Here is a 25,519-nt window from a genome sequence, read left to right as displayed (position 1 = left end):
GACATGTTAGGCGCGACTAGCCCCCCCCCCCCCCCATGTTAAATGTCTATTTCGGAGCACATTGTCACAGATCTCGAGATATTTCGGGGTGCTCAACTGCATGGAGAATGGAAAGGCATACCAGACTGGTGGTACTGTTGAATGGATTAGACTATTAGAGCGGGTTACCCAGAACCCTGTACGAAGCCTATTGGACCTATGACAGTCGTACTCAATCCTTCAGTACTACCAAACCTCTGTCGCCGAAACTGAGTTTGGTGTCCCGTTGCTCGACTACCTATCTACCTTGTTTGTATCCCCATGTCAGTGTCCGTTCGCAATCCGGTCCGTAGATCATTAGTGACAGGATTCAAATCTTACGTCATTTCCTGCCTGTAAGTAATGGAAACTTTCTAGGTCAAACCCTAAGGCAACGAGGTCTTTAACATCCTAGTCGCTCGGAAAGGTCTTGCGCTAATAAACATTTAGGGATCCTCGAGAGCTTCTTCTCCATAAAAATGGACAAAGGCGGATTGACTAATGACGTGTGTCCGAGGTAATCTTAATTGTGGTTTGGCTATCCACATACCGATTGCATGTGATCGCGTAGATTTGAGACGGTTCGCGTGGTAGTTTGGTACGTATAACTGACGGAGCCGAGTACCGAATCGTAAGCGAATCAATGGCCGTTCTTCAACACATCCCCACAATTACTCCTAGCAAGACTCTTATCGATAAACAAGGTACGAATTGACACCCGTGAGCCCCTCCTTGATGCATGGAAGTGGAGCTGCGATGGCAAGGTACCTAGGGAAACTCGCGCTCGAACCGAGTTTAAGGTTCTCCACAGAATTTCTTTCAACTCTTCTGATGCGCGATGGAGTCGCTCGCCTGCGACGTCTTGCTGACAGGTCATCAATCGGCCTCTTGACTTGCCATATCACGAAACCCAACAACACCGGAGGCACAGTTCAACCCGACTTCTCGGCCTAGTCGCGCCCTCACGCCTCGCTTCTGTAGGGCCAATTCGCGTGTCTCAGCCCCGCACTCCGCTGTTCCCCGCTAACAGCCAAGTTGCAGGAAAAGAAGCAAAGAAATTTCGACATTTTTCCTTGGTCTGGTCGCCTGACAGGCCCGGGCCCCGATCTTTCTCCCGCAATGTCCGCCGAGATGGCAAACGAGATCAAGCTGATCAGCGGCCGCAGCCACCCCGACCTCAGTGAAAAGATCGCGAAGCGGTACGTCGCGAGAAACAAAGAACCCCCGAATCCCCTCGTCCTCCCGACTCCCTCGTGTCCCCAGTCCAGTCCTTGCTGACGCGCGCGCTCTGTCCCGACAGGTTGGGCATCGAAGTGGCCAGGACCATATCCCTCAACTACTCGAACCAGGAGACGTCCTTCACCGTCGGCGAGTCGGTCCGCGACGAGGATGTCTTCGTCATGCAGTCGACCGCCACAGGCGACGTCAACGAGGGACTGATGGAGCTGTTAATCATAATCTCTGCTTGCAGAACCGCAAGGTGGGACAATTCGCACACTCCTGGTTTGGGCGGTGGCTGACTTGGTTGCAACAGTGCTAGGAGAATAACGGCAGTCATGTAAGAGCTTCTCCCTTGTCGCATCGAGGGGTTTTTGGGCCGTTCGTTGGGCGCCGCTGCTGTCGACTAGCGATTCGACTGAATACATGCCGAGAACGGTGCTGACCGTCGCAGCCCCAACTTCCCTTACGCTCGCCAGGACAAGAAGGACAAGGTACGGACGGCTGGACAGTATGTGGCTATCTAGCGGGACCAGTATGCTAATCAGCACTGCAGTCGCGAGCTCCCATCAGCGCGAGACTGGTCGCGAACATGCTACAAACGGCCGGTGCCAACCGTATGCTCGCCCTCGATTAGTTCTTAGTGCAGTTCTGACGTTCTGTAGACATCGTTACCGTTGATCTCCACGCCTCGCAGGTAAGATGCTGCCCAGACCCCAAAACTAGGTCCCAGGACCGCAAAATTGTTGAACTGCGTGGCTGACCCCCGTTGTAGATCCAAGGTAAAGAGGCAGTGCCTTGAATAGTCCATTCCTTGGATGCTCATTTTGAGTCCGTCGTACTAACCCGATGTAACAGGGTTCTTCAGCGTCCCAGGTAAGATGCCACCGATGGGTTGTGGATCAGGGGCGTCGCTAATCGCGCCGCAGTGGATAACCTCTATGCCGAACCATCATTCCTTCGGTACATTAGAGAGAACTTCACGGCAGAGGATTGCGTGATTGTCTCTCCCGATGCCGGTGGCGCAAAGCGGTTCGTAACTCCAGACCTTTCAGGTTGTTGTTCGTCTCTAACCGTAGCCAAGAGCCACATCTATTGCCGACCATCTCAACACAGCCTTCGCCCTGATTCACAAGGAGCGTCCGAGGCCGAATGTCGTCGGTCGCATGGTAAGGGCCCTCGGACGCAAGAAGACCACACAACGACTAACATCGCATGTGACGTTAGGTTCTAGTTGGCAATGTCGTCGACAAAATTGCCATCCTTGTTGGTAAGTGATTCGCCTTAGTTCCGATCTCCTCTGGACCTTTCGAAATTGTAATCCCGAGCAAAGCCAAACGCTAACATGGTTACAGATGACATGGCCGATACCTGTGGTAAGTCGGCGTTCGAATAGTCTGCAATCCAATTCCGCCTAACGGTCCATAGGCACCCTGGTCAAGGCCGCTGCGGTGCTCAAGGAAAACGGCGCAAAGTCCGTCCTAGCACTAGTCACGCACGGCATTCTGTCGGGCAATGCCATCGAGACTCTCAACGGCAGCGTTCTCGAGGCGCTGGTTGTCACGAACACGGTCCCCCTCGGCGACAAGGTTGAGCGCGTATGTCTCCATTCCATCCATTCCATCCATCCCATTCATGAACCTGCCATCTCTTCATTCGCCATGACAGCGAGCTAACTAAAAACAGTGCCCCAAGCTTCGCGTCATTGACATCAGTCCGACGATTGCAGAGGTGCGTACCATGATGTTGAACCGATATTTAGAAGCTGTCACTAACATCCGGTTAGGCTATCCGCCGCACTCACAATGGTGATACTTGCTCTTCCACATCTTTAGAACGAAATACTAACAATTACAGGCGAATCGGTCTCATACCTTTTCACGCACGCGCCCGTTTAACCCGAGCGGTTCATGGGGACTCTTCCAGCTTTTACCAGGAGCCCGGGAGGATTGGTAAATTGAGCAGGACCTATATATCATCGGCATAGGCTAAGTGAAAAGGGGGGTTTGTAGGGCCGTTTTGGTTCTCATTCAGGGATCTTTTGCTGTGGAGTTTTCATATTTTACCGGTGACAAAATCAACAAACATCCATCTCACTATGACTATCAATAACCCGTCAGAGCTAGTTTGCATTCTGTCCTACTTGCATGTTTCGTTCAGTACCAGTCAGACGCATGTTTCGTTCAGTACAAGTCAGACCAACGCGTGTCCCAACCAAGACCATTTCCGATGACCACTTCCAACGACGCCCCGAGATTCTCTTTGCAGGGAAGAAACCTGATTTTCAAAGTTCCCCGCACGCCACTAAGCTGTGGCGTTTCCGGGATCCCATAATGGTCACAAAATCAGTCAAAAATCCTGTCGTACCACCGCCTCTAATAAGTGGGGTTCGACAACACTATTGAAGGATGGCTGGTCTGGAACCATGTTATCTCCTCGAGTCGCGATAAGACAGAATAATAGGCATAACAGCAGCCAACCACGGCGCACGAATGTCGAGAGGTTCGCGTCTCCACGGAGTCAATACTAGAAAGTTACTAGCGAGTTGGTCGTGAGTTACTGCTGAGCGGGCGCCGGGCTCGCTCGCTTCTGCACTTCAATGCTCTTCTCGCAAGCCCCAAAATCATCAAGGCCAACCAAACACGGGCGAGGCGAATGGTGGCCGACGCGGCATGGCGAATTCGAATACATTCTAATGCAGCTTGCCTGCCTACCGAGTGGTGCAGTCTCTGGCCAATGTGGACGCTGGGCCGTGAACGCCCAAAACTGTGCGCGCCAATTTGTAAGGTAATGTGCGATTGCGAGGCAAGAGGAGGCTTTCTGGGCTTTATGAGGTTGGTAAGGCCGGTAGTTTTGGATGAGAGCCTTTTTTTTTGGTCTTTGTCGTATATATCTCTCGTTGTATGCCGCGCCGCCGGTGTGTTCCACACGCCGCATACCTGCCTACGTACCAGGAGGTTGTCGTCTTTGAGAGAGCTGCCTGAAGCAGCCCACGATTGTCATATCGGGCGCCCTTTGGTCTTTTCCTGTCACGCCCACGGCCGGGCTAATCTGGAACCATGGATTGGTCGAGAGCCAGACTCGACCACCTCAGCACCCTTGTGCCAGGGGTTGGGTCTAAGACGGCTGCGGAACTAGCTGTTGCCGTCGTCGCTGCTGTATTGGTGGCCCTCTCGGGCTGGTCCGTGGTCGCCTGGGCAACGTCGTCCCTGAGGAAGTTTCCCGGCCCTTTCCTCGCAGGTACGTGTCTTTTTTCTTTTCTTTTTTCTTTTCTTTCTCTATGATAACTTACGGGCCACTGATGGTCGCGATAGGATGAACAAACCTCTGGCGCGTGGCGCAGAGCAGCAGGTGCCAACTGAAGGTCATGGAACTCCACGAAAAATACAGCCCGTGGTCCGCATCGGGCCGAACCTGCTCATCCTCGACTACCCGGAGCTGGTCAGGACCATCTACGGCACGGATGAAAAGTGGTGCAAGATGCGTCTCTGGCTGCCTGTTCCCTTGGGTCTGTGCTTTCTTTCCTTCACCTGTCGGTCACCTGCCTCACTCCCCCGCCGGCCGGCTGGTGGCAAATATGCCCCTCCTCCATCTCACAACAACCCAAGCCCTGGTATTTGAGGCAGCCTGCGTGGTATGTTTCGTAACAGCCGAAGAGTGGGTGGCTCTGTGGTGTAATGGCACTTAACGTTGGATTTAAAAATTGTGAGCACATGCCTGCCGAGCCCGGTTCGAGTCGCATGTGGGTTATGAATATTATATTTCAGAGGAATATTCCGCAACTCGCCTCTGGGTGCGCGACTGGTTGACTTGTCAGCGGGCGAGGCCGTGCCACGTAGTAGTGGTGCGACTGATCTCCCGGCGGAGCAGTCAAGATTCTGGTTCGAATCCAGACAGAGCGATCTTCCTCTTCGAACGGTGGATTCATTTTTTTTCTTTCTCTTTTTCCTTTTTCCTTTTCCTTTTTCCTTTTCCTTTTCCTTTTTCCTTTTTCCTTTTTCCTTTTTCCTTTTTCCTTTTTCCTTTTTCTTTCTTTCTTTTTCATGATTTTTTTTTCATATATATTTTCCACAGTCTGTATACGAGAACACTTACAGAGACAGCTAACAGCACCTTTTCTAACCACAAAGACCGAGTTCTAGAACAATTCCAGCGCGGTAATCGACGGCAAGATTACCTTCAACCTATTCATCGAGCCAGATGCGGCCGAACACACCCGCAAGAAGCGCCCTGTGGCCAAGTACTTCACCATGAGTGCCGTGCTGCGTCTCGAGCCTCACATTGATAGCGCCATCGGCGAGTTTATCGCCCAGCTGGACGAGCGGTTGTCAAGGGCCCCAGCGGCCCGAAGGAGTGCGACCTAGGCAAGTGGTTCACTTACTGTAAGTTCTTGCCTCTCCCCCATAACAAACGTCTTTACACTATAAAATCTAACCTGAACCCCCATGTTTAGTCGCCTGGGACCTCAGCAGCTCGGCGGCCTAGCCCTGCCCAGCCCCAGCACCGACCCTCTGAAAATAATCCCGCCCGGCACCCCCGTCGGCGTCAACGCGTATGCCGGCACCCCCGTCGGCGTCAGCGCGTATGTGCTAGGCCGCAACCGGTCGCTGTGGGGCACCGACGCGGTAGAGTTCCGGCCCGAGCGCTGGCTCGACGCCGAGGCCGCCGCCAAGGAGAGCGAGGACGCGCGCGCGCGGCTCTTGCGCCAGCTCGCTGCCGTCGACTTCGTCTTTGGCGCCGGCCCCCGCGTCTGTCTCGGCAAGCACCTTGCCATGGTTGAGATATACAAGGTCCTCGCGACTCTCGCGAATAGGTACGATGCCGAGCTGGCGTTCCCTGACAGGGAGTGGGCGGTGAGGAATTTCTGGCTGCTCAAGGGCGAGGGACTTGCTGTGAGGCTGCGGGTAAGGGAGTGACTGATGGATGTGTAAGGGTAGGTGTGTGTTACTTGTGGGATGGTTTCAAAACTTGGGGTTTAAAAAGGGGGTGTGGCGATGGACGAAGCTTGTCGTGTCGTCCGGGTTTCCCCCCGTTTCCTCCCCCTTTTCTCCGTCTTGCGCAACGAGGAAATCGGCATCGAAAGTGGAATATAGTAGACGTCTAATGTCGTGTACTAAGATCAAACTACTTAGGTACCTAGGTAACCAGCCCAACCCCTGAACGTTTGTTAATCAGCGGGTGACTTTTCCAATATTCTCAGCGTCTCTCTACACCTTACGGTTCGCCCTACGGGGTTTTTTGCCGAGGGAGGCAAAGGCTGTTGGAATCTCTATTATAACGTCCTGGAGGCCTCTCTCTCTCTCTCTCTCTCTCTTTCTCCCCTGGAAACATCTATCAAAGGCTTTCCTTGTGGGGTTATTTGTTGAGATCACTTTTCTTTACAAGCACCTTAGGTACTACGCCTCTAAATAAATAGGGATTGTATTGTACATGCCAACTAAACTAGTTCTCACGTGGAACTTGGACAAGGTTGTTTGCTTGGGTTTTCCCAGTGTATTAAGATTCCCTCAACAACAGTCAAGTTCCTAACAAACAGCCCAGCCTTGCAAGCGACCCAAGACCCACGTCCCACCACAACTACTCGAACAACACCCCTCTCACTCATGCTCTGGATTTAGATCCATTATTACAAGGCCGTGGTCTTCCAATCTACCCCGTCAAAGCCCAGGTCAAACGCCAAAGCCCAGGTCAAACTTCAAAGCAAGTGCAGGCCTTGTCGGCATGGAGCTAGAAATCTACACATGCACACACACACATATACATGTATATGGGAGGTTCCATTTTCACTTGACAAAGAAACCAAATCCCGCCTCTTAAAAAAAAACCAATTTAAGCTCTATTCACAACAGCTCAGACTATCGCAAAGAATCTAGAGAGGTGAGGTGTGTCAGCTAACTACGTCTGTCAAGATTGAGACAAGAGCAACACACGTAGCTAAACTTCTTATCAGGTCGGCAATTTAGGCAACCCATCTTTGGGCGAGCGCTGTTTTGGTGCCAATTATTCATAACGAGTCTACATAATTACTAGGCCCGCCTAGCGAGGATCTTTGGCCAAGATTGCTACGTTTACTTGCTTGGGTTGTCGTTGTATTCATGACCTCGACCAGTCTCTGCTAGCTTCGTAGCACATAACTGATGGACTTGGACGGCAGGCTATCTAGGTCTAGTCATGGAATATAGCGGGCCTGAGGATTTACTTCTAGCGCAGAAGGGGGTTTGCATGTGGCAGTTGAGAGGACCACCCAGCACCGTGACCTTGATCAACCTTCGGATGGCTGCAACAGAACTGAACAGATCAGATGAGTCCCCGACCAGAGAACTGGAATTCAGGATCCCACGGATAGTGTACGCAGTACTCGTACATATTGCGCCGCTATTGTAGCACCGCCTCTGACCTCACTACCCAAGGTAAGTAAGTATATACGTCCCCGGGGTAACACAACACAAATAACACCATGCTCACACGCCATGCGCCAGAATGCTTCCCGACGCCAAACCTATTCGACAATGAACCCGTGCTTTGCGGTCGCGTCGGCCGCGGCCTCGCCACCGCCCACCGGGCGGGGCTCGGGCTTGGTCTCAGGGGCAGCAGATGGCTGGCTCTTCGACCCGTCGTCCAAGGCCTCCTCGCCCGCCGGCCCGCTGATCTTGACGCCCTGCAGGGACTCGTCGTCTTTTTCGTCGCCTGCGTCCTCCTTCGCCTTCTCGTCACCCCCTTTCCCTTCGTGGCCCTCGAGCTCTAAGCTCTTGACGCTGCTGGCTTTGCTGACGCTCGCGCTGTCGGGGTCCGCGACCCTCAAGCCGAGGTGCTTGTTCGCCGTGGGGTCCTCCTTGTTGCCGCCCTTCCAGTCGGCCGGCTCCATCTGTGGCACGGGGCTGTCCTCGCCGGGCTCGTTGATGGTCACCCCCGAGGCTCCCTCGGAGCCTCCAGCTCCCTGGCCAGCACCAATCTCCGTTCCCGCCGCCCGCCAGACCACCGACAGGCGGTCACAGGCCCGTGTCCCCTTACGGCTCGACCCCTTTATCCCGTCCATCTTATCCCACTCGATCTCAAACACGCCGCTGTCGTCGGCCTTGCCGCCCTGCTCGGGACCGCTGCCTTCGAAGAACGTGTTGAACCAGACGTGGGCGACGGCTGTGACCATGGTCAGCCCCATGCTGGCAGGCGCCCGGTTTCGTCTCTCCACGGCGATGTTTATATCGCTGTTCGGGACCCGGATCGGCGTCGTGGGCTTGAAGATGACGGCCTGCCCGCCGGGCTCTGACGAGTCGGCAAAAGAGGTGCTGTTCTGTAGGCTGGTGGTAGACTGGGACTGGGGGCCATCCGACGGAGGAGCTAGCGATGCCGCCGAAGACGCCTGCGAGGCGTCGGGCATGGCAATGGTCTTGCTCTTGCCCATTTTGCCGAGGTTTTGCGAAGACTTGGCCTTTCTGCTCGATAGCTTTCTCGCCATCTTCGCCGCCTTAGAGGGCTTCAGCTTCTTCGATTCGGTCCTCGCAGGCGGCGGTGCTGCGTCGGCGCCTTTGGCCGCGTCTTCTGCGATTCCTTCGTAATCGGCATCCTCGAGGATCTCCGAGTCGTCGTCATTTCCCGCACCGAGGCCGTAGCCGGTCATGTCCGAGACTAGGTCCATAATGCCGCCGCCGCCTGGGGCGTCGCCTTCGACCACGATGCGCTCTTCGCGCTTGAAGGTGTGGATGACCTTGATCTTCTTGCCCTCCTCGGCAAAGCCCTCGACCGAGACCTTGACGCCGTGCCGCAGCCCCCAGACGTGAATCTCCATGACCTCGATCTCGCGATCGACGTACGTCTTGCCGCCTTTGGTCCACCGGTCGACGTAGCTGATCCAGCGCAGCTGGCTGGGAATCGACACGCCGGCGCCAAAGTTGGGCCGCATGCGCCTCTCGGTGAAGCGCGCCAGCGCGTCCTCGGGCGTCCACCCGCACTCGGAGATCAGGTAGCTGCAGGCCATGCTGCCGGAGCGGCCTTTGCCGGCCTTGCAGTGCACGACGACGACCCTGTTACTCGTCTTATCCGCGGCCCCGTCCTTGTTCCCATCCGCGTTTGGCCCGTGGTCCCCGTCGGTGATCTTGCCGCCGTCGAGCTCTCCGCCTGCCAGCCAATTGCGCATGCCGGCCATGATCATGGGTACGAGTCGGAACGGGGGCGGGTGGTGGTCGGGCCAAGGGTAGTGGCGTATCCTGTCGTAGACGGCAGCGTCTGGGTAGCCGGTGCCCTCGGCGCGGAACTCCCATATGGCCCACCCATCGCCGTGCTTTTCGTCGAGGAAGGTGACGAGCCGGTCGAGGGGGTTTCGATAAGCGCGCTGCGGGTACGTCTGCGAGGGGCCCGAACTGTAATATCGCGATGCACGCGCATTGTCAGCAAGCAGGTCGTTGGTTTGAGGGGAAGGGGCTTGGCGGCAGAGACAACGCACGTCGCAATGATCTTCTTGGTGACATAACAAAGGTCGAGGCCAGTCTCCTGGTGCTTTGCGCGCGGGCCGGCGACAATTTGGCGCAGGAAGGACGCCATGGCCTCCCAAGCCCAGACCTCAGGCTTGCTTCTTGGTCAGGCTTGCTTCTTAGTCAGGCTCAGATCCTTGGGTTGGTTCTTGAGATCACGGTCTGGGCCTCGCAATCGCGCTGCCAAGTCGATCTGCGCCGCCAAGTCGATCTGCGCCGCCAAGGTAACGAGGACGCTTTACTTCTGGGTGCGACGGTGCGATTGCTTTGGACATTAATTGATCGTCTTGGTTCAAACCCGCCAGGTGGTTGTCTCTGGTTCTGTCTGCTGGCGAACGCCAGACCAGTGGCCGAACGCAATGCAGCGACGTCATTGATGGATTTTGGAGGGGCTGAGACGAAGCGGGTTAGTGCGTCTTTGGTCCCCCCAAATCCCTAGCTTGGCTGGTTTGATGGCGGGGGACTCGCAAAGACGCGAAAGGCCTCACTACCCGGCGGCTTGCTCTGACGAGTTTTCCCTGAGGGAGGCAACAGAACGTTGGAGCCCTAATCGAGAATCTCTTCCCTCCTACAAATTAACTCCCTCGCAAGTGATTTTGGAAGCTGACTTTGTTTGTCACTAACCGTCAATCGAGGATTGGCTGCACTAACCTAAGGTCGAGAGCTAAGTTACCCATTCACCATCTCTCTAGGGTCTATCCCTCAACCAGCTTAGGATGTAATCCATCCCTGAATGTTGTATACGTAGTGATAGGTATGCGCCATTTCACTTCTGCGATAAATCTAACTATGGGAGTCCCTGCCGAAGTAAACCCTTATTGGAGCAGGCGAAATAATATATCCCTGAATATTTATCGCCGGGAGGGGGGAGGGGGGGGGGGGGGACCCTCTAGCTACGATACAGTCAAATCCCTAAATATTTGTTGGCACGGTACCTCAATACTTGGGTAGAATACTCCGTACACCGGCCAAAAGCCTTTAATCTAGGTACCTAGGTCTTTTTGGAGAAGAAATAGGCCTCCAAGATTCTGAGATAAGGATTCTAATAGCGTTTATCTCCCCCTGCGAAAAACATGAAGGTCGAGCCGTAAGGTATTCAGGTCTGGGAAAGTCCCTCGCTAACAAATATTCAGGGATTAGATCTAGGAAAGGGTCGAGATAGGCCTCTGGGATTCTAAAATAGGGATTCTACCAGCATTTACCTCCAAACCTGGAGGCCTTTCGAATCTTGGAAAGTCCCCATTAACGAATATTTAGAGATGCGTTGAATTGCACCTTATCTGGGTTCGTGGCAGGAGGTGATGGGGACGTGATGACGACAGCGGAACGGAATGGACGTCGGCCTGGGCTCGCGGGGGCTGGGCGGCGGCGCCCCAGCAGGCGGTTGGACGCAGCCCAGAGACCCCTGCTCAGTGCGCAGTCAGTGACGCACCAACCATCCAGAATTCCATCCTCTTCTAACTTCGCCAGCCACCTACCCACAGCTCTCCCTCTCCGCAACGAACGACGCAACATCGCGAGCTGCCTCAACGCTCAAAATCGCCCTCTACCACATCGCTAGCCTTCAGCTAGCTACAAATCGAACGCAATGGCTCCCCTGCCGCCGTCTGACCTGCCTCTGGGCGAGAGGTTGACACGGCTTGTCAAGACGCTACAGTGTACGTGTACATTTCCACAACGGAGCCCGTCCGAGCAACTCCCCCCGCATGTGCTCTCTCGCGAAATATCGCAAAGCTGACATTCGCCGCCCCATGCAGTCGCTTGGTTCATCGGGTGCGTCTCAATCTCCGAATCTCCCTTGCGCTCCTCGAAGCTTGTCGCTTAGCCGCCGACGCATCTAATGAGGCTCTGCGGTGCAGAGGCGGAGCCTTGACCTCGACCGCTCGCTCTCTTGTCCACCTTTGCTGACGTTTCTGCCCTCGCCGCTATTAGGCACGCGACACTGATTTTGTGCATCACCCGGTATTCCTTCTCGTGGCTCCGCATGAACTACTATGGTCGCCTGCCCCAGTTCTGCTATCGCCTGTCGTTCATTGCAGCCGCTGCGACCTATGGCATAGTCGTCTACAAGACGTGGAGGGCTCGCCAAAAGACGGGCGCCAAGCAGCCCGGCGCCATCGGCTACCTCGCCGACGAGAACATTCAATACCTCAGTATGTATTCTTGTATTCTTGCCTTGCTGGAGAAAGAAGTAGCCTGGGGCTGACCGGCGGTTCTAGTAATGGCTCTTGTCTGGCTCTTCATGCCACAATATCCTCTTGCGATGCTCCCTTACGGCATCTACTCCATCTTCCACGTCGCGACGTACACCCGAGCGAACCTCGTGCCGACCTTCCTCCCGCCCCAGAAAGTGGCCCCCCCGGCCGGCGCCTCGCCGAGTGCCAAGCCCCAGGTTGTGCCCCACCCGCTGTCGGATGCGATCGGCGCCTTCGTCAAGAAGTACTATGACGCTTCCATGTCGATCGTCGCCGGCCTCGAGATCGCGCTGTGGGTCCGGATACTCTTCTCAGTCATCCTCTTCCATCGCCGCTCGTGGATCCTGATCGCCATCTATACTGTCTTCCTCCGCGCCCGCTTTGCCCAGAGCCCCCACATCAGGAACTCGTTCTCGCTGTTCGAAGCCCGCATCGACAACCTTGTCGGCGCTCAGGGCACCCCCCCTGCGGCTCGCCAGGCCTGGGACACCATCAAGGGCGGCGCGAGACAGTTCCACACGGCGACAGACGTCAACAAGTACGTGAACGGCGCTGCCGCTCCCAAGAAGGCCAACTAAATCGCCCGACCGACCGAACACGAGGTCAAATGACAAGCTTGCTTCTCGCCCTATGGCGCAGCAATAGCAGCACAAGGAGACCACAGCATGATGTTTGGTGGTTCCTGGAGAGGGGAGGCCAGAGCGTTTGAGGACCTGAAGTCTCTTATCGTTTTATTATTAGATGGGGATGGACGGCAGCGGTCAGATTAGCGGTTCGGGTAGCAAGAGAGGTTGTTGTCAGCTAGGAGATGGAACTGGGGTAGTAATGGCTAGATTGGATTGTGTTGTCTACGTCATTTCGCCGTCGAGTCGACATGACACTCGACAGTGAATTACAATCACGCAAGCAGCCTCCCGCATACGCAGGACGTACGTCGCACCTTCGTAAATCAGGATGCCTTTTACCCAAGAACCACTGCGGCGTGCGGATAATATAGGGCAGAGGAAATGATACCATGCTAAAAACAATACGAGGCCGAGTCTCATCCTGTCTTGCCCCTACTGCCCGTTAAGTCCTCGGCGAATATTGATAATCCTACTCAAAACGAAGAGCTTTTGCCTTAGCATATCCGTAGACCATGGAAAAAAGAGCCACCCCCTAAATGTTTGTTGGCGCGGTGCCTAGATACCTACAAATAGGAAAGATCATAGTAAATACCTATACCGGCTAGGAAAGGACAGGCACTTCTAGGATAGAGAAAGACCTCTAGGATTCTAAAATAGGTATTTCAATAGCTTTTACATCCCTCGGCGAAAAACCTTTAGAGTAAGCCGTAAAGTATTGAGGCTTTTCAAATCCTGCTTCCTTGGTTCTTGTTTCACTTGCACGCGGGCCGCATCAATGGCACAGTCCAAAACGGCCCTGGCAGCACATGTTTAAATGCATGCAAATGGAAAAAGAAGCTACGACACAGTCCACTCCCTGAATGTTTGTTGGCGTGGAAGTAAACAGTGCCCGTGAAATCCAGCGCTGGCTCTACCACTAGCACGACAGGAGCACGGAGGTATTCCCCGGCCAGGCCCTTTGAGCGTTTCCATCGTTCCAACTCGTTTTCCTGGGCGCAGAATAAAGTTCTCGGCTCTGGAATGGACCCCTTCACCAGAGCTTGCGTTAAACAAGCCCGGGCAGGAACTACAGATCATGGAAGGAAGGGATCGTCTTGTCTGGGGCTGGGCGAGAGAAACCCGCGGTTGCACAACAGCCACGTCCGTCGGTCGGGTATCAACAGTCTTCTCGAGAGGCGAGCATTGTTGGTCGTTATTGTTCCTTTCTGCTGTGCTCATGTTTGTTGGCAAGCTACTGTCCATTGATGCGCAGGAGGAAATGGTGCTGTGCGACGACCAAAATTCGTGCAGCTGCGCTGCACAAATTAGTGCCTGCTACCCCGCCAAAATTAACCGCTATTTTGTAGCATTTCGGGGGCACAATGGACACAACTCAGAAAAGGAGAACAAAGGGTTACTTACGGACACTCTATAGCTACGAATAAAAACAAAATAACAAAATTTTCAACCTTTTACATGCACCACATCTTTAAGTAAAAATACTACGACTGTCTAATTGTCGCGTCGGGACTACTTCGTGCACAACGGTCGTTGAAAGGAGATCTTGGCTGAAAGCGAATGGTGGTTTGGTATATAACATTACAACTAACAATGTAGCCGCGCAGTCCTAGGCTTAGCGTGCTATTCGGTACGTACATGTGTATTTTATATTCCCGACGAATTAACAGCAAGTGACCTCCAAACTCCGACCAGCGGGCAAACTTCATAAATTACACAGAATTCCAACCCTTAGTTCAAAGCCATGTGGACCCTGTCAGGGGCCAGTTCGAGTCTCTTCGCTTGGGCGAGGGATTCCCAAGAGTCGACGACTGCCTCGAAGCGTACGGCCCAGCCTCGAAGGATGGCCCAGGAGAAACCCGTGGCCTGGGTTCTGGCCGGCCGGTTGAAGTGGAAGCGACTCGCTCGATGGGCTGGTCCATCGTGTACCCGTACATGCTGGCGGGCATTCCCGGCAACTGAGTGGGTAGTTGCGTGGATAGTTGCCACTCTGTCAGGCTCCGCGGCATGTCCACCATTGGCGGGCCCTGGGAGCCTGAGGCCGAGTTGTGGCTCTCGCTCCTCCCCATGTCTTCCGTCCCCTGCCGGTCTGTCTGTGTCGGGCTCGGGTGCTCCTTCACGATGTAGCTGACGATGGCGCGATCCAGCGCAGCATTGACTTCCTGCTCCTCCTCCTGCTGCTTCAGCTTCGCGCGTCGGTGTCGGATGAAGAGGTAGAACCCGAGAAGCGAGAAGATGGACGAGCCGATGACGGAGGCGACGACGGCAACCGCAGTTTGGGCTACAGTCACCGCATTGCTTTGCGCGGCCTGTACTCTGGAATCGACCTGTGTCTAGATGCACATTAGGATCGGGAGGCCTTGGAGATGGGAGCGGGAGGGTTGAACGTACCTGAAGTGTTGTCGAGCTTGTCTCGACGGCAGGAACCGACGCGATGGATTCTCGGGCGGCAGACACAGCAGAGGCAGCAGAGGCCTCGACAGCCGATATGGCACTAGAGGCCGAGGCCTGGGCATGTACGAGTGCACTCGAGAGCGATTCCGCTGAAGACCGCAGCTGGCTGATCGACGACAGCAGTTGCTCAAACATAGCCGAGGCATTGGAATCTGCCGACACGAGGGCTTTGTTGAGAGAGCTGACTGTCACAAGAAGGTTTGCTTCCTCGCGGCGGCGGCGGCGGAAGTCCAGGGCCGTTGCCATTGGACATGCTGCCGTCGTGACGGGCCCCGTCACCCTGAGAGGACGAGAAGTGGCTGTTAAAGCTGCCGTTAATACCGGTACGGACTCTTGGGCATCGCGCGTGGGTCGGCGAATCTTCACAACGACTTCGGGTTGGCATTGCGACGAAAGATCGATCGGGTCTGTGCTTGCCTCGACGACATTCATAGATATCTGACCGCCAGCGCCGCCGCTCAAAGGAGGCGGACCTCGCATCGAATGCACAGAAAGGACTAGGTTCAGAAGGAAACCCAACACCAGTGTTCGTCGCCTCGACATGGTGAAGTCAAAACGGTTAAGAAGCCATATGAAGTCGACAACATTTCTGCACATGAGAGACAGCAATCGTTGGTCTTCATGAGAGGAGATGTAAATAGTGACAGCACACAGAAGGAGAGATAACCACTTGACCTAATGCTCAAGACCGAGAAGCGAGTCGCTCCCCGTGGCGGAACGCCGGCACGGTCTAGAACGTGTTCGCGCAGCAGCAGCAAACTGACTTGGCTCGAGGGGATACTAACATGCCGGCAGGGACGCGCCATCTGATGTCCTGATTTGTCTGTGAGGTACCGTTGAAACAGCTAAACGTCTTGTCAGGAGAGCATAGGGGCAAAAACAAGTCATTGAACTCGTCCAGCAAGTTTCCAGAGCCCGTTAGGGTGACCACGTCTTCACCAGCAACAAGGAAGGCTTCTAGGAGCGGCCGACGACCTGCAGGCTAGAAGGACTCGGGTTTCTCGATGCTCCCTAGCGCGACCGACCGGGCACATATTTGAGCATGAAACTGCTAAATATCTCGGCGGCTCTATCCTCTGGGGAAAATAAGTCAAGGGCACCTGATTGCGTGCTGACTCGAGCTTTGCCCTGGACGCGACTTGGTCCGAAACAAGCAGGCCCGCAGAACATGGAAATGAGCGACGGCAGTGGTGGCACCCGCTCCACAAGCGAAACTCGGACATGTGCTCTCCGAGTCAGTCCACCTACAGCTAGGAAATCGAGCCTAGGGTGGTAAGTAAGAGTAAGTAGGAGAGAGAGACAAGACCGAAGAGCCCAAAGTCCAATTAAGGTTGTGTTTCGTCGTCGGCTGTTGCTCTGCTCAACTCTGATCTTTTGCCAGCTGCGACCATCCCGCACCAGCTGTCAGATACCTCACAAGTGCCTGTCTCGGCGCGGTTCTCCGCGCTAGCAACATCCCCGTCGCGTTCTAGAACCTACCCGCCCGAACTGGTCCCTGCCTGCACCACTCCAGGGACAGGACATTGCAACGACAGCAAACCTACAAACATACTCTTACTTGGAGCCTACTAAGGCAGTCCGCTTCCGATTTGCTGCAACAGCCGCAACAGAGCAAAATGGCGACAATTGGGACCCTAGAGCGGCTCTCGGCGTCGGCCTTGTCGAGGCTAATCCTTGCCGAGCAAGCTGCGGCCTTGGGCGACCCCACCATCGCCATCATCGACGTGCGGGATGACGGTACGTTCGCTCCCCTGCTACGTGGTTTTCCTCGGAACAACCTCCCATTTTCTTGAGAACTCTTGTCCGCATTATGCGTATCTCCTTCGCGGATATGTTAGGTTAGCTAAAAAGCTGCAAGAAACTGACCTGGGACATGCCCTTAACTCCCAGACTACATCGGCGGCCACATCCGCGGCGCGCAAAACGTGCCGTCGCGCACCATCGACGCCATGTTCCCGACGCTCGTGCGCCGCCTCCAGGACAAGGAGACGGTCGTCTTCCACTGCGCCCTGTCGCAGCAGCGCGGGCCCGGCGCTGCCCTCCGATACATTCGCGAGCGCGAGCGCTTCCTCGCCTCCGAGAACAAGAAGGCGGCAGCGGCCAAGAGCAGCGCAGCCGAGGATGACGGTGCTGCTGATGCGGTTGCGGATTCATCTGCGTCTGGCGTGGTGGGACAAGACGGTGCAGCCGGCTCGGAGGGGCAGGACAAGCCTGTCCAGCAAACGGTATATGTGCTTGACCGCGGGTTCGTGGGCTGGCAGGAGGTGTACGGCACGGACGAGCGGCTAACCGAGGGCTACCGCAAGGAGCTGTGGGAGGACGGATACTGGGGCTGAAGAGGGTGTTGCTGAGGACGTGATGAATTCGAAAACGTAATACCGCGGCCTCGCGGGCCGCCGGCGGGAGGTTGAAGTTCTGGCGAGCCCCTGAATGTGGACTTCACAAGGGCTTGGGTCGATTTACCGTATCGATGTTGGACTCGAGCCTTCGTGCCAGGAGACTGTTATTGGAAGAGACTCTTTTGACAGTGGTCCAGGTTCTGCTACCCACGGGGACGACGACCAGAGCCACAAAAGCTAGCGATGCTTGAATCGTAAGTTTGGTGATGTCAGTCTGTCTATATGACAGCAATGTCCAAGTATTGTCTTAGTCTACGGCTTCAATGCAAGAACATTGTGGTAGCCTCCCTAAGCAAACTGACGAATGACCTAGTTTGTTCAATATCAGTGCAACGTCGACAAAAGATGTTGGCCTGGAGTCGCAACTGCAGTCCCGTAGAACGAGGCATATTGGGAAGTATTATCTTATTATTCTTCCCCAAGGGTTGCACCGGCCCTTGCTAGCGATACCGCATACGACTGAAGTTCTAAGATGCTCTCGGGATAGAATAGGGACAGTGCGCGTCAACCCCTGTTACACTTCTGCCTACCCACCTGGACCCGAAAGCCGTCCAGATCTGTTACTTGCCCTCGCACTCCATGTTCACTGCTGATCCTGTTGTTGATCCAGCATTGGTCCAGGATATGCTGGGCATAGTCCCCGATCTCTGAGCACGGGAGAGAGTAAGGCGTGTCGTTGTCGTTGCACCACTAAATGCCGGCGCTCCACGAGCAGCTGACCCTCTCGCAGTGGTGTGGGGGATTGGTGCAGATGCCCGTTTTGCCTCTCAGATACGCGATCCCTTGTTCAACTCTCTTGCGGCGAAATACATGACCTGAGCCGCCAATGTAACAATCCGATCTCGTCATCTGTGGCCAGCCCAAAATGCAGTCAGCCAAAGAAAATTGGAGAATTTGCGGCGGCCGATGGCAGCTCAGTCCACCAGCCTTTTAAACCACCAAGTAACTCGACGATTCTCCACAAGCTCGCGGGTGTGTCGGTGGTATTCGAGGGGGCATAGGCTTCTGGCTCGATGTCGAGCAATGGGCTGTGGTCCTTCTCAAAAGGCGTTAACTGATGAAGAATCGAGTATTAGCTCATCACCTGTAAGTTGTGTGTCGGAGAACGGCGACAAAGACTGCCTACGTACCACGCTTGCAGTCGTTGCCCAAAGGAGAAAAGGCAGGATAACTGCAGCTGAGAGGAGCTTCATGTTGTTTGACGCCCCCTGGCCCCTGGGTTTCTTGGGCTGTTGCTGCAGCTCTTGAATATCGAGATGGCCACGAGGAGCAAAGGGTCCCTGGCGACTTTGACAAGTCGATGAAGCAGCAAAACTGGCTCGGAAGGAGAGAAACTGGAGGTCGGTGAGGGTGGATGCAAGATGGGCAAAGAAAGGGTGAAGAGGTTGGAACCCAAGGATTCCCACGGCGCTCTCGACAACAGAGAGTGGATTCTGGAGCCACAAGGGTGGCAATCGGGTCGAGGGGTTTCTCCATCCTGGAGCCGAAACCATCCACTCCAACATCTCCAAGAGGCAAGTGCAGTTCACAGCCTCGCGAGGATTCGAAATCAGACTCGAGGAAGGAGCGAAAAGCCATCTCGTTCTTAACGACACAGCAGTTCCGCCCAGTCACAAGTCCTAAAGTGCCAGTGGCAGGTGCGCCCCATTGCCGCCAACATGGAAGCTGCCCAACCAAAGGCTTCCGATCTTTCTGTCACCGTTCAGCCAAGTCAAACACCCCCAAATGACTCTGTTCAATCGATTGATGGCTTCTTCTCCGCCTCACTCTTATTCGAGCCCCATTTCGGAAAATCTGTCATTTGCTACCAAGTTGCCCTCACGTTGCGCTTGCAACCTCGGCTTGAGAACTCTCCCCTGCTTTGACATTGAACATGAGAGGGATAGGTACTTTGATCTCTGCAAGCGTGGTTTCCTCTTGCCGCCGCGTGGCTTTCGGGGACAGCACTCGATCGTACATCTCCAGTCAAGTATTCATAGATTAGCCCACGGCCAGTTCCCTGCAGCACCGCGACGATTGCTGCAATCCAGGGAACTGAAGGTAGCTATGAATCAATTGAGTTTCAACGGGGAGCGCGCCCATACTTATCAATCTCCCCGTCTCTGACTCTCTCTCGACCTCCATTGCACATTTTGCCAGGCTCTGGACCGTGGTTAACATTGCTGCCTGTCAGTGCTGACTGCGACTGGTGGCTGGGCAATCTTAGCGAACACTCTTCGAAGCTCACGCCCGGTTGTGACAAGCAAGCAGTGCCCGGATTTGGTGTGCACAGCGAGTGAGTGGAGATCCATCGACCGCGCCGGGTCAGCACATTGCGACAGTTACTGATCGAGCAGTTGCAGGTTCGCTTATCTCGTGTGCATAGGCTGATCGTATCGTACCTCTGCACGTTGAAATGATTACTCACCGAGACTGTTGGAACTTGGCGCCCGGCGGCCGTTGTTTGCGATTGATTTGCTTACTGCATCGCAACGAGATTGGCTCAACGCGGCCCGAGCCGTCCCATCGCACTCAGCCAGTCACGGGCGTTTCTTGGTCAAGCGCAACGAATGCTAGATGCCCATGGGCAAATCGCGAACACGAGGCGGCGGCCTTTCAGTTAAATGCGGGATTTAATCCGCGTCAACTACAAGGACTTTAAATCAACGGCGGACGCCCAGAGTTCCACACCATGCGGCCGTAGAAACAGTGCGGCCTTTGAACTCAATCCTGAACCTTGGCATCCGCCTTCACACATGGTTCACGCGCGTGTTTGCAGCAGCCAAGCAACGCCGGATGCCATTTCAAACGTGGCGCCCCTCCTGAACCGCCTTCCTGCGTGTTCTGGGTCTTTGGTGGCGTCTTTTAGCTCCAAAAGGAGCGATTAGAATTTGTCTGGGCTTTCGATGTGTCCAACAACGGGGCACAGTCAACGCCAAACCTGAGGCAGTCCGAGCAATCCATAGGCAGTGACCTGGAGGAGGCACAGACGAGGAGCTAGCTGTGCCGGCTGCCACATTTTGGGATCAACAAAGTGTCAAATCTCCGTTCTGTTTCAGCAACCCAGTTGACAGCGGCGAGACAATCCCCAGCCCCAGTTAACTTCCTTGTCAGCCAATTTCTGTTGGTCGTGTTGGTTGCACTAGCGTCCCATGGTATGAGTGCAAAATTGCTGTTGGGCACCGTGAGCCAACATGATCTGCAGTTGGCTACCACGAGCCAGCATGATGCTACAAGGGCAGGCGCCTCACTTCGACGGTGCATCGGGGCTGGCGTGGTGGGTTGAGACAAGCATTAAGTAAAGCGCCAGCCTCGGACCCAACTCAACTTCCACGCCATCTTTTAACTGGGCCAAGAATCAAATCCTGAGTGGGCAAATAAGACAGAGAGGTGTCGCTACCTCTTTCTGCGGCATTAATTGAACAGCACAGGCACTGTGACTGTCTGCCTTTGCCTCAGCCTCAGCCTCAGCCCCAGCTGCCGCCACCGTCTCTGTGACTTGAGCTTGGGCTTGGACCGGGATTTGTACTTTCAGCTGGCCGCTTCCCGTCTGCCTCGGATATCAGCAGACCCAGTCACCCCCCCAACCGCCTCACCAACAGCGTCGTGTCCATCCGATAGGTGCCTGCGCGGACCCGGTGCGTGCGTCGAATCTTTGTTGCTCTCATCTCAGGTTTGCATGCCGCGGCTCCTATGGCCGCGAATCAGCCCACCATGGTTTCCAAGCTTGCAGGCCTCAACAAGGTCCTGAAGAAGGCTTTCAGTCCAGAGGCAAAGTACCCATATGTTCCAGTCCAAGGCAACGACGAGCCCGAGACGACGCAAGACCTCATCGGCGATATCAAGGCGCTGGGATTCAAAGATCATCAAACCTTGCTCGCCTTTCTCAATGCAGCCGTCTCGGGGACCGTCGACGACAATGATCTCCTTCTCGAGAGCATCATCCAGCTCCTGGCAAAGCTGCCCCCAACGTCGAAGGAGGGCAAGCAGCTCACAGACGGCCTAATCACGCAGCTATGGTCTGCCCTCGATCACCCTCCCACAACTTCCCTCGGGGAGAACTTTCGGTTCCGCGCCCCCGATGGCTCAGGAAACAACGTCAACCACCCGATCCTGGGCGCTGCGAACACACCCTACGCCAGGACGGTGCCCGCGATGACGCTCCAGAGCCCGAACCAGCCTGATCCGTCCGTCATTTTCGATTCGCTCATGTCACGAGGCGACACGTTTGAGCAGCACCCCCAAGGCATCTCCAGCATGTTGTTCTACCTGGCCACCATTATCACCCACGATGTCTTCCAAACTGTGCGTCTCTCTAATAGCTCAGCTCCTCGCCGGCCATCGGGTCTTGACATGTTTCGTTGTAAGGTATTGAAAGGCTGACTCACAATATTTAGTCGTCGTCGGATTACAACATCAATCTCACCTCATCGTACTTGGACCTGTCGCCGCTCTATGGTCGAAATGAAGGCGAGCAAGCCGCCGTGCGGACTTTCAAAGACGGGCTGCTTAAGCCCGACTGCTTTAGTTCCAAAAGAATTTTGGGATTTCCCCCGGGATGTGGTGTTTTTCTCATCATGTTCAACAGATTTCACAACTACGTGGTGACACAGCTCGCAAAGTGAGTCAGCCTCTCTCCAATTTTCTACACAGAATCTGAGAAACGTTGGTTGCTGAACAAGGAGCACAGGATCAATGAAAACGGGCGCTTCAACAAACCCGACCCTTCTAGGTTGACGGACAGTGATGCTTTGGCAGCCGCCTGGAAGAAATATGACAACGAGCTTTTCCAGACGGGCCGGCTCATCACGTGTGGCCTCTACGGTAACATCATCCTGAAAGACTACGTCCGGACAATCCTGGCACTCAACCGGACCGAGTCCACATGGGTCTTGGACCCCCGCAGCAAATCGGGCAAGAACATTTTCAGCCAGCCATCGCCCTCGGGAGTCGGGAATCAGGTCTCGGCCGAGTTCAACCTCATCTACCGGTGGCATTCCACCATTTCGCAAAAAGACGAGAAGTGGACTATTGAGCTGTTCAAGCAGCTACTCGACGGTCGGGACCCGAGCCAGGCGAAGCTGGGCGACGTGCTCAAGGCGCTGGCCAGGTTTGAGCACAACCTGCCCGACGACCCGGGACAGCGCGTGTTTGCCAAGCTGTCGCGCCAGGCGGACGGCACCTTTGACGATGACGCGTTGGTGAAGATGCTGCAGGAGTCGGTCGACGACGTAGCGGGCTCGTTTGGCGCCAACCGGGTCCCCGACTGCCTCAAGACAATCGAAGTCTTGGGAATCATGCAGGCGCGGTACTGGAATGTTGCTACTCTCAACGAGTTTCGGTCCTTCATGGGGCTCACTAAGCACAGGACATTTGAGGACATCAACCCTGATCCTGTCGTTGCCAAGAAGCTCAAGGACCTGTACGACTCGCCGGATGCCGTCGAGTTCTATCCAGGCCTGGTTGCTGAAAAGGCCAAGCCCCCCATGACGCCCGGCAGCGGTCTCTGTGTCAACTACACCACCAGCCGCGCCATCTTGTCTGATGCGGTCACTCTGATCCGCGGCGACAGGTTCTACACGGTTGACTACACACCGAAGAACATCACGAACTGGGGGTGAGTCTGTTTTTCGTTGAGATGCTCACAGAACAAGAGACTGACGCAGGAGCGTGCTCACAATGACAGGTACAACGAAGCGAACTCGGACCTGACAGTCAACCAAGGGTGTGTCATGCACAAGCTGATCTTCCGGGCGTTCCCGAACCACTTTGCGCAGAACAGCATCTACGCGCACTTCCCGTTCGTGGTGTCTGCTGAGAACAAGGCTATCCACGACGGCCTAGGCACGGCCGACAAGTACTCGTGGGCCAAGCCAGAGCGCAAGCCCGAAGTTGTCGTCATACGTTCCCATCGCGCCGCCGCGGCTGTGCTGTCCAACAAGAAGGACTTTTCGATCGGCTGGACAGAGCCCGTCCTCCACAACTCGCACCCGGCCGGGAACGGTATTAGCCACAACTTCTCGCTGTGTGGTGATGGTGACGCCAACGCCACAAACCGTGCCCACACTTGCAAGGCTCTGTACGAGCTGCCCGAGTGGGCGACCGAGATTAGCGAGTTCTGTGCCACTAAGACGGCCCAACTACTGGCCAAGTACAGCATCCCGCTGGTAGCGGCCGACGACGGCGGCAAGACTACGGTAGTGCACGAGGTGGACGTGGTGCGCGACGTGGTGGGACTAGCGACGACGCACGTCATGGCCGCCATGTTCGCGCTGCCCGTCAAGACCGAAGGCCATCCGTATGGCATCTACACGGAGCAGGAGCTCTTCAGAACGCTAACGGCCATTTTCTCGAGCATTTTCTTTGACATTGACGTGGCGGCGTCGTTCAAGCTGCGCAACACGTCTCAGGCGCTCGTGCAGCAGCTCGGATCGCTCATCGCCGTCGGCGCCAAGGCCGGCCGGCTGGGCGACCTCGCGCGCAAGGTGGAGGGCGCCGTCTATGCCGGCCCCGGCGAGCTCAGCCTGCCCAGCTTCGGCAGCGCGCTTGTGGCCCGCTTCATCGAGCACGAGGCTGGATCTGTCGAGGACGCCGTCTGGGGCTCCATGATCATGGTGGTCTGCTCAGGCGTCGCTAACCAGACTCAAATCCTCAGCCAGTGCTTGGACTATTACCTCGGCACGGGCGCCGCGCATCTCCCTGAGTTGCACCGCCTCGCAAACCTGAACACAAAGGAAGCTGATCAGGCGCTGACCAAATAGTGAGTTAGCTCTCGCCACTTTCCCCTCCCTTCGCCCTTGTGTCGGACACTTACTTACCACCCAACACACAGCATGCTCGAAGGGTCCCGGCTCCGCGGCGCCGTCGCACTCTTCCGCAACGTCGAGACAGACCAGACCATCACGGACCACGCCCCATGCAAGCCCGACCCGCAGGACCCGACACTCCTCGATCCCGTGCCCAACGAGAACCCCGAGCCTACGACGCTGGCACTAAAAGCCGGCAGCCGCGTGTTTGTCGACCTGACGGCGGCGTCGCACGACGCGGAAGCGTTCCCGGACCCGGAGCAGGTCCGCCTCGACCGGCCGCTCGACTCGTACCTGCACTACGGCACCGGCCCGCACCAGTTTCTGGGCAAGGAGATGAGCCGCGTCATGATGACGGCCGTCTTCAAGGCCGTGGTGGGCCTTCCCGGCCTGCGCAGAGCCGGCGGCCCGCGCGGCGAGCTTAAGAGCTTCCCGGCCACCACGTGGAATGGCCAGGTCGGCCGCGACGCTGCTGCTAATACTCCAAAGGAGTGCAAGGGGTGGAGCGGTGTCCGCGCCTACATGACGGCCGACGAGCGCGCGTACTCGCCCCTACCTACGACCATGCGCGTGCGGTATCAGGGGTAGAAACAAGTCACTATGCAGAGTGTGTGCTTTTGTGTTGTTGTTGTTGTTGTTGTTGTTGTTGTTGTTGTTGTTGTTGTTGTTGTTGTTGTTGTTGTTGTTGTTGTTGTTGTTGTTGTTGTTGCTGTTGTTGTTGTTGTTGGGTAATTAGCTGAAATGGCTTTCAGGAACTGTGTCGGTATTGCATCTGGCTTCTTTCTCACTTTACTTGAATTAGGGCTCGGTAAAATACACTTTTTCTCTTCTGGCGTCTCAAGGTTAGTAGGTAGGTAATTGTGTATTGAGGTAGTTAGGTAGGTATTGATTGTTCAGTCATCTTGGGCATATGCGGTGGGTCACTTAGGTTGCTATTAGTGTTGGTACTTGGTTTACAATTGAAATAATCTTTTCTTTTTTGTTACACGTTCTGATTTTCGTGATTGTGTGAGATATATTTGTCAATATCTCAACACGGCTCCCGTAGCATGGGGTATGTCAGAAAAAAGGGGGGGTTCTAGAAGGTGCTGGAATCATGGATTTGTCACTATCAGAAAGAAGGGAGATTCTAGAAGGTGCTAGAATCATGAATTTGTCACTATTAGCCACAGACGCGCAATAACCTCGCCACCTGGCCATGGCTATAAGAAATGCTCTCTGGCAGAGCCAGAGAGCCTAGAGAGAGGGCAATACAATCAAGCAATTACAACCCCATTAATTCCACAAGATCCAGTGTGCAGTGTTTCTGACAGGGTAATAACGGACAAGTCATGATCGAGACGGCGTCTATATTGTGAT

General features: G+C 55.1%; 8 protein-coding genes across 8 annotated transcripts; 5 read left to right on the top strand and 3 right to left on the bottom strand.

Annotated features, from left to right (window-relative positions):
- Positions 1-1,137: 1,137 nt before the first annotated feature.
- B0T26DRAFT_660025 (phosphoribosyltransferase-like protein) lies at positions 1,138-3,134 on the top strand (the record flags this gene model as incomplete). Its single annotated transcript, XM_060438993.1, has 14 exons — positions 1,138-1,217; positions 1,319-1,498; positions 1,553-1,576; positions 1,691-1,730; positions 1,793-1,853; positions 1,902-1,962; positions 2,143-2,268; positions 2,321-2,405; positions 2,464-2,506; positions 2,592-2,612; positions 2,665-2,834; positions 2,923-2,967; positions 3,023-3,044; positions 3,094-3,134. 14 exons carry the CDS (start codon positions 1,138-1,140, stop codon positions 3,132-3,134), a joined length of 999 nt encoding a protein of 332 aa, XP_060289582.1.
- Positions 3,135-4,277: 1,143 nt separating this feature from the next.
- Positions 4,278-6,414, top strand: B0T26DRAFT_807762 (cytochrome P450). The gene is made up of 5 exons (XM_060447231.1): positions 4,278-4,476; positions 4,580-4,744; positions 4,962-4,978; positions 5,379-5,563; positions 5,690-6,414. The coding sequence occupies exons 1-5, from the start codon at positions 4,296-4,298 to the stop codon at positions 6,150-6,152; spliced, it is 1,011 nt and encodes a 336-aa protein (XP_060289581.1). The 5' UTR covers positions 4,278-4,295; the 3' UTR covers positions 6,153-6,414.
- Positions 6,415-7,735: 1,321 nt separating this feature from the next.
- On the bottom strand, positions 7,736-9,774 carry B0T26DRAFT_659891 (uncharacterized protein; the record flags this gene model as incomplete). The annotated part of the gene is made up of 2 exons (XM_060438985.1): positions 7,736-9,593; positions 9,677-9,774. The coding sequence occupies 2 exons, from the start codon at positions 9,772-9,774 to the stop codon at positions 7,736-7,738; spliced, it is 1,956 nt and encodes a 651-aa protein (XP_060289580.1).
- Positions 9,775-11,563: 1,789 nt separating this feature from the next.
- On the top strand, positions 11,564-12,589 carry B0T26DRAFT_536306 (uncharacterized protein). The gene is made up of 2 exons (XM_060435548.1): positions 11,564-11,857; positions 11,924-12,589. The coding sequence occupies exons 1-2, from the start codon at positions 11,689-11,691 to the stop codon at positions 12,475-12,477; spliced, it is 723 nt and encodes a 240-aa protein (XP_060289579.1). The 5' UTR covers positions 11,564-11,688; the 3' UTR covers positions 12,478-12,589.
- A 1,669-nt stretch (positions 12,590-14,258) lies between these two features.
- Positions 14,259-15,222, bottom strand: B0T26DRAFT_757886 (uncharacterized protein; the record flags this gene model as incomplete). Its single annotated transcript, XM_060446324.1, has 2 exons — positions 14,259-14,855; positions 14,914-15,222. The coding sequence occupies 2 exons, from the start codon at positions 15,220-15,222 to the stop codon at positions 14,259-14,261; spliced, it is 906 nt and encodes a 301-aa protein (XP_060289578.1).
- Positions 15,223-16,592: 1,370 nt separating this feature from the next.
- Positions 16,593-17,312, top strand: B0T26DRAFT_682009 (uncharacterized protein; the record flags this gene model as incomplete). The annotated part of the gene is made up of 2 exons (XM_060440712.1): positions 16,593-16,713; positions 16,867-17,312. 2 exons carry the CDS (start codon positions 16,593-16,595, stop codon positions 17,310-17,312), a joined length of 567 nt encoding a protein of 188 aa, XP_060289577.1.
- A 705-nt stretch (positions 17,313-18,017) lies between these two features.
- B0T26DRAFT_536251 (uncharacterized protein) lies at positions 18,018-18,320 on the bottom strand. The gene has a single exon (XM_060435547.1). It carries the CDS (start codon positions 18,222-18,224, stop codon positions 18,066-18,068), a length of 159 nt encoding a protein of 52 aa, XP_060289576.1. The 5' UTR covers positions 18,225-18,320; the 3' UTR covers positions 18,018-18,065.
- A 2,497-nt stretch (positions 18,321-20,817) lies between these two features.
- B0T26DRAFT_877177 (linoleate diol synthase precursor) lies at positions 20,818-24,804 on the top strand. The gene is made up of 5 exons (XM_060448126.1): positions 20,818-21,659; positions 21,752-21,975; positions 22,045-22,971; positions 23,041-24,114; positions 24,187-24,804. The coding sequence occupies exons 1-5, from the start codon at positions 21,048-21,050 to the stop codon at positions 24,746-24,748; spliced, it is 3,399 nt and encodes a 1,132-aa protein (XP_060289575.1). The 5' UTR covers positions 20,818-21,047; the 3' UTR covers positions 24,749-24,804.
- The last annotated feature ends 715 nt before the right edge of the window (positions 24,805-25,519 follow it).

This window comes from Lasiosphaeria miniovina (assembly GCF_030549165.1).
Source record: "Lasiosphaeria miniovina strain SMH2392-1A chromosome Unknown B0T26scaffold_9, whole genome shotgun sequence".
In the NCBI taxonomy this organism is placed as follows: Eukaryota; Fungi; Ascomycota; class Sordariomycetes; order Sordariales; family Lasiosphaeriaceae; genus Lasiosphaeria; species Lasiosphaeria miniovina.
Note: the sequence above shows the minus strand (reverse complement) of the source record. Positions and strands in the feature narration are given on the sequence as shown.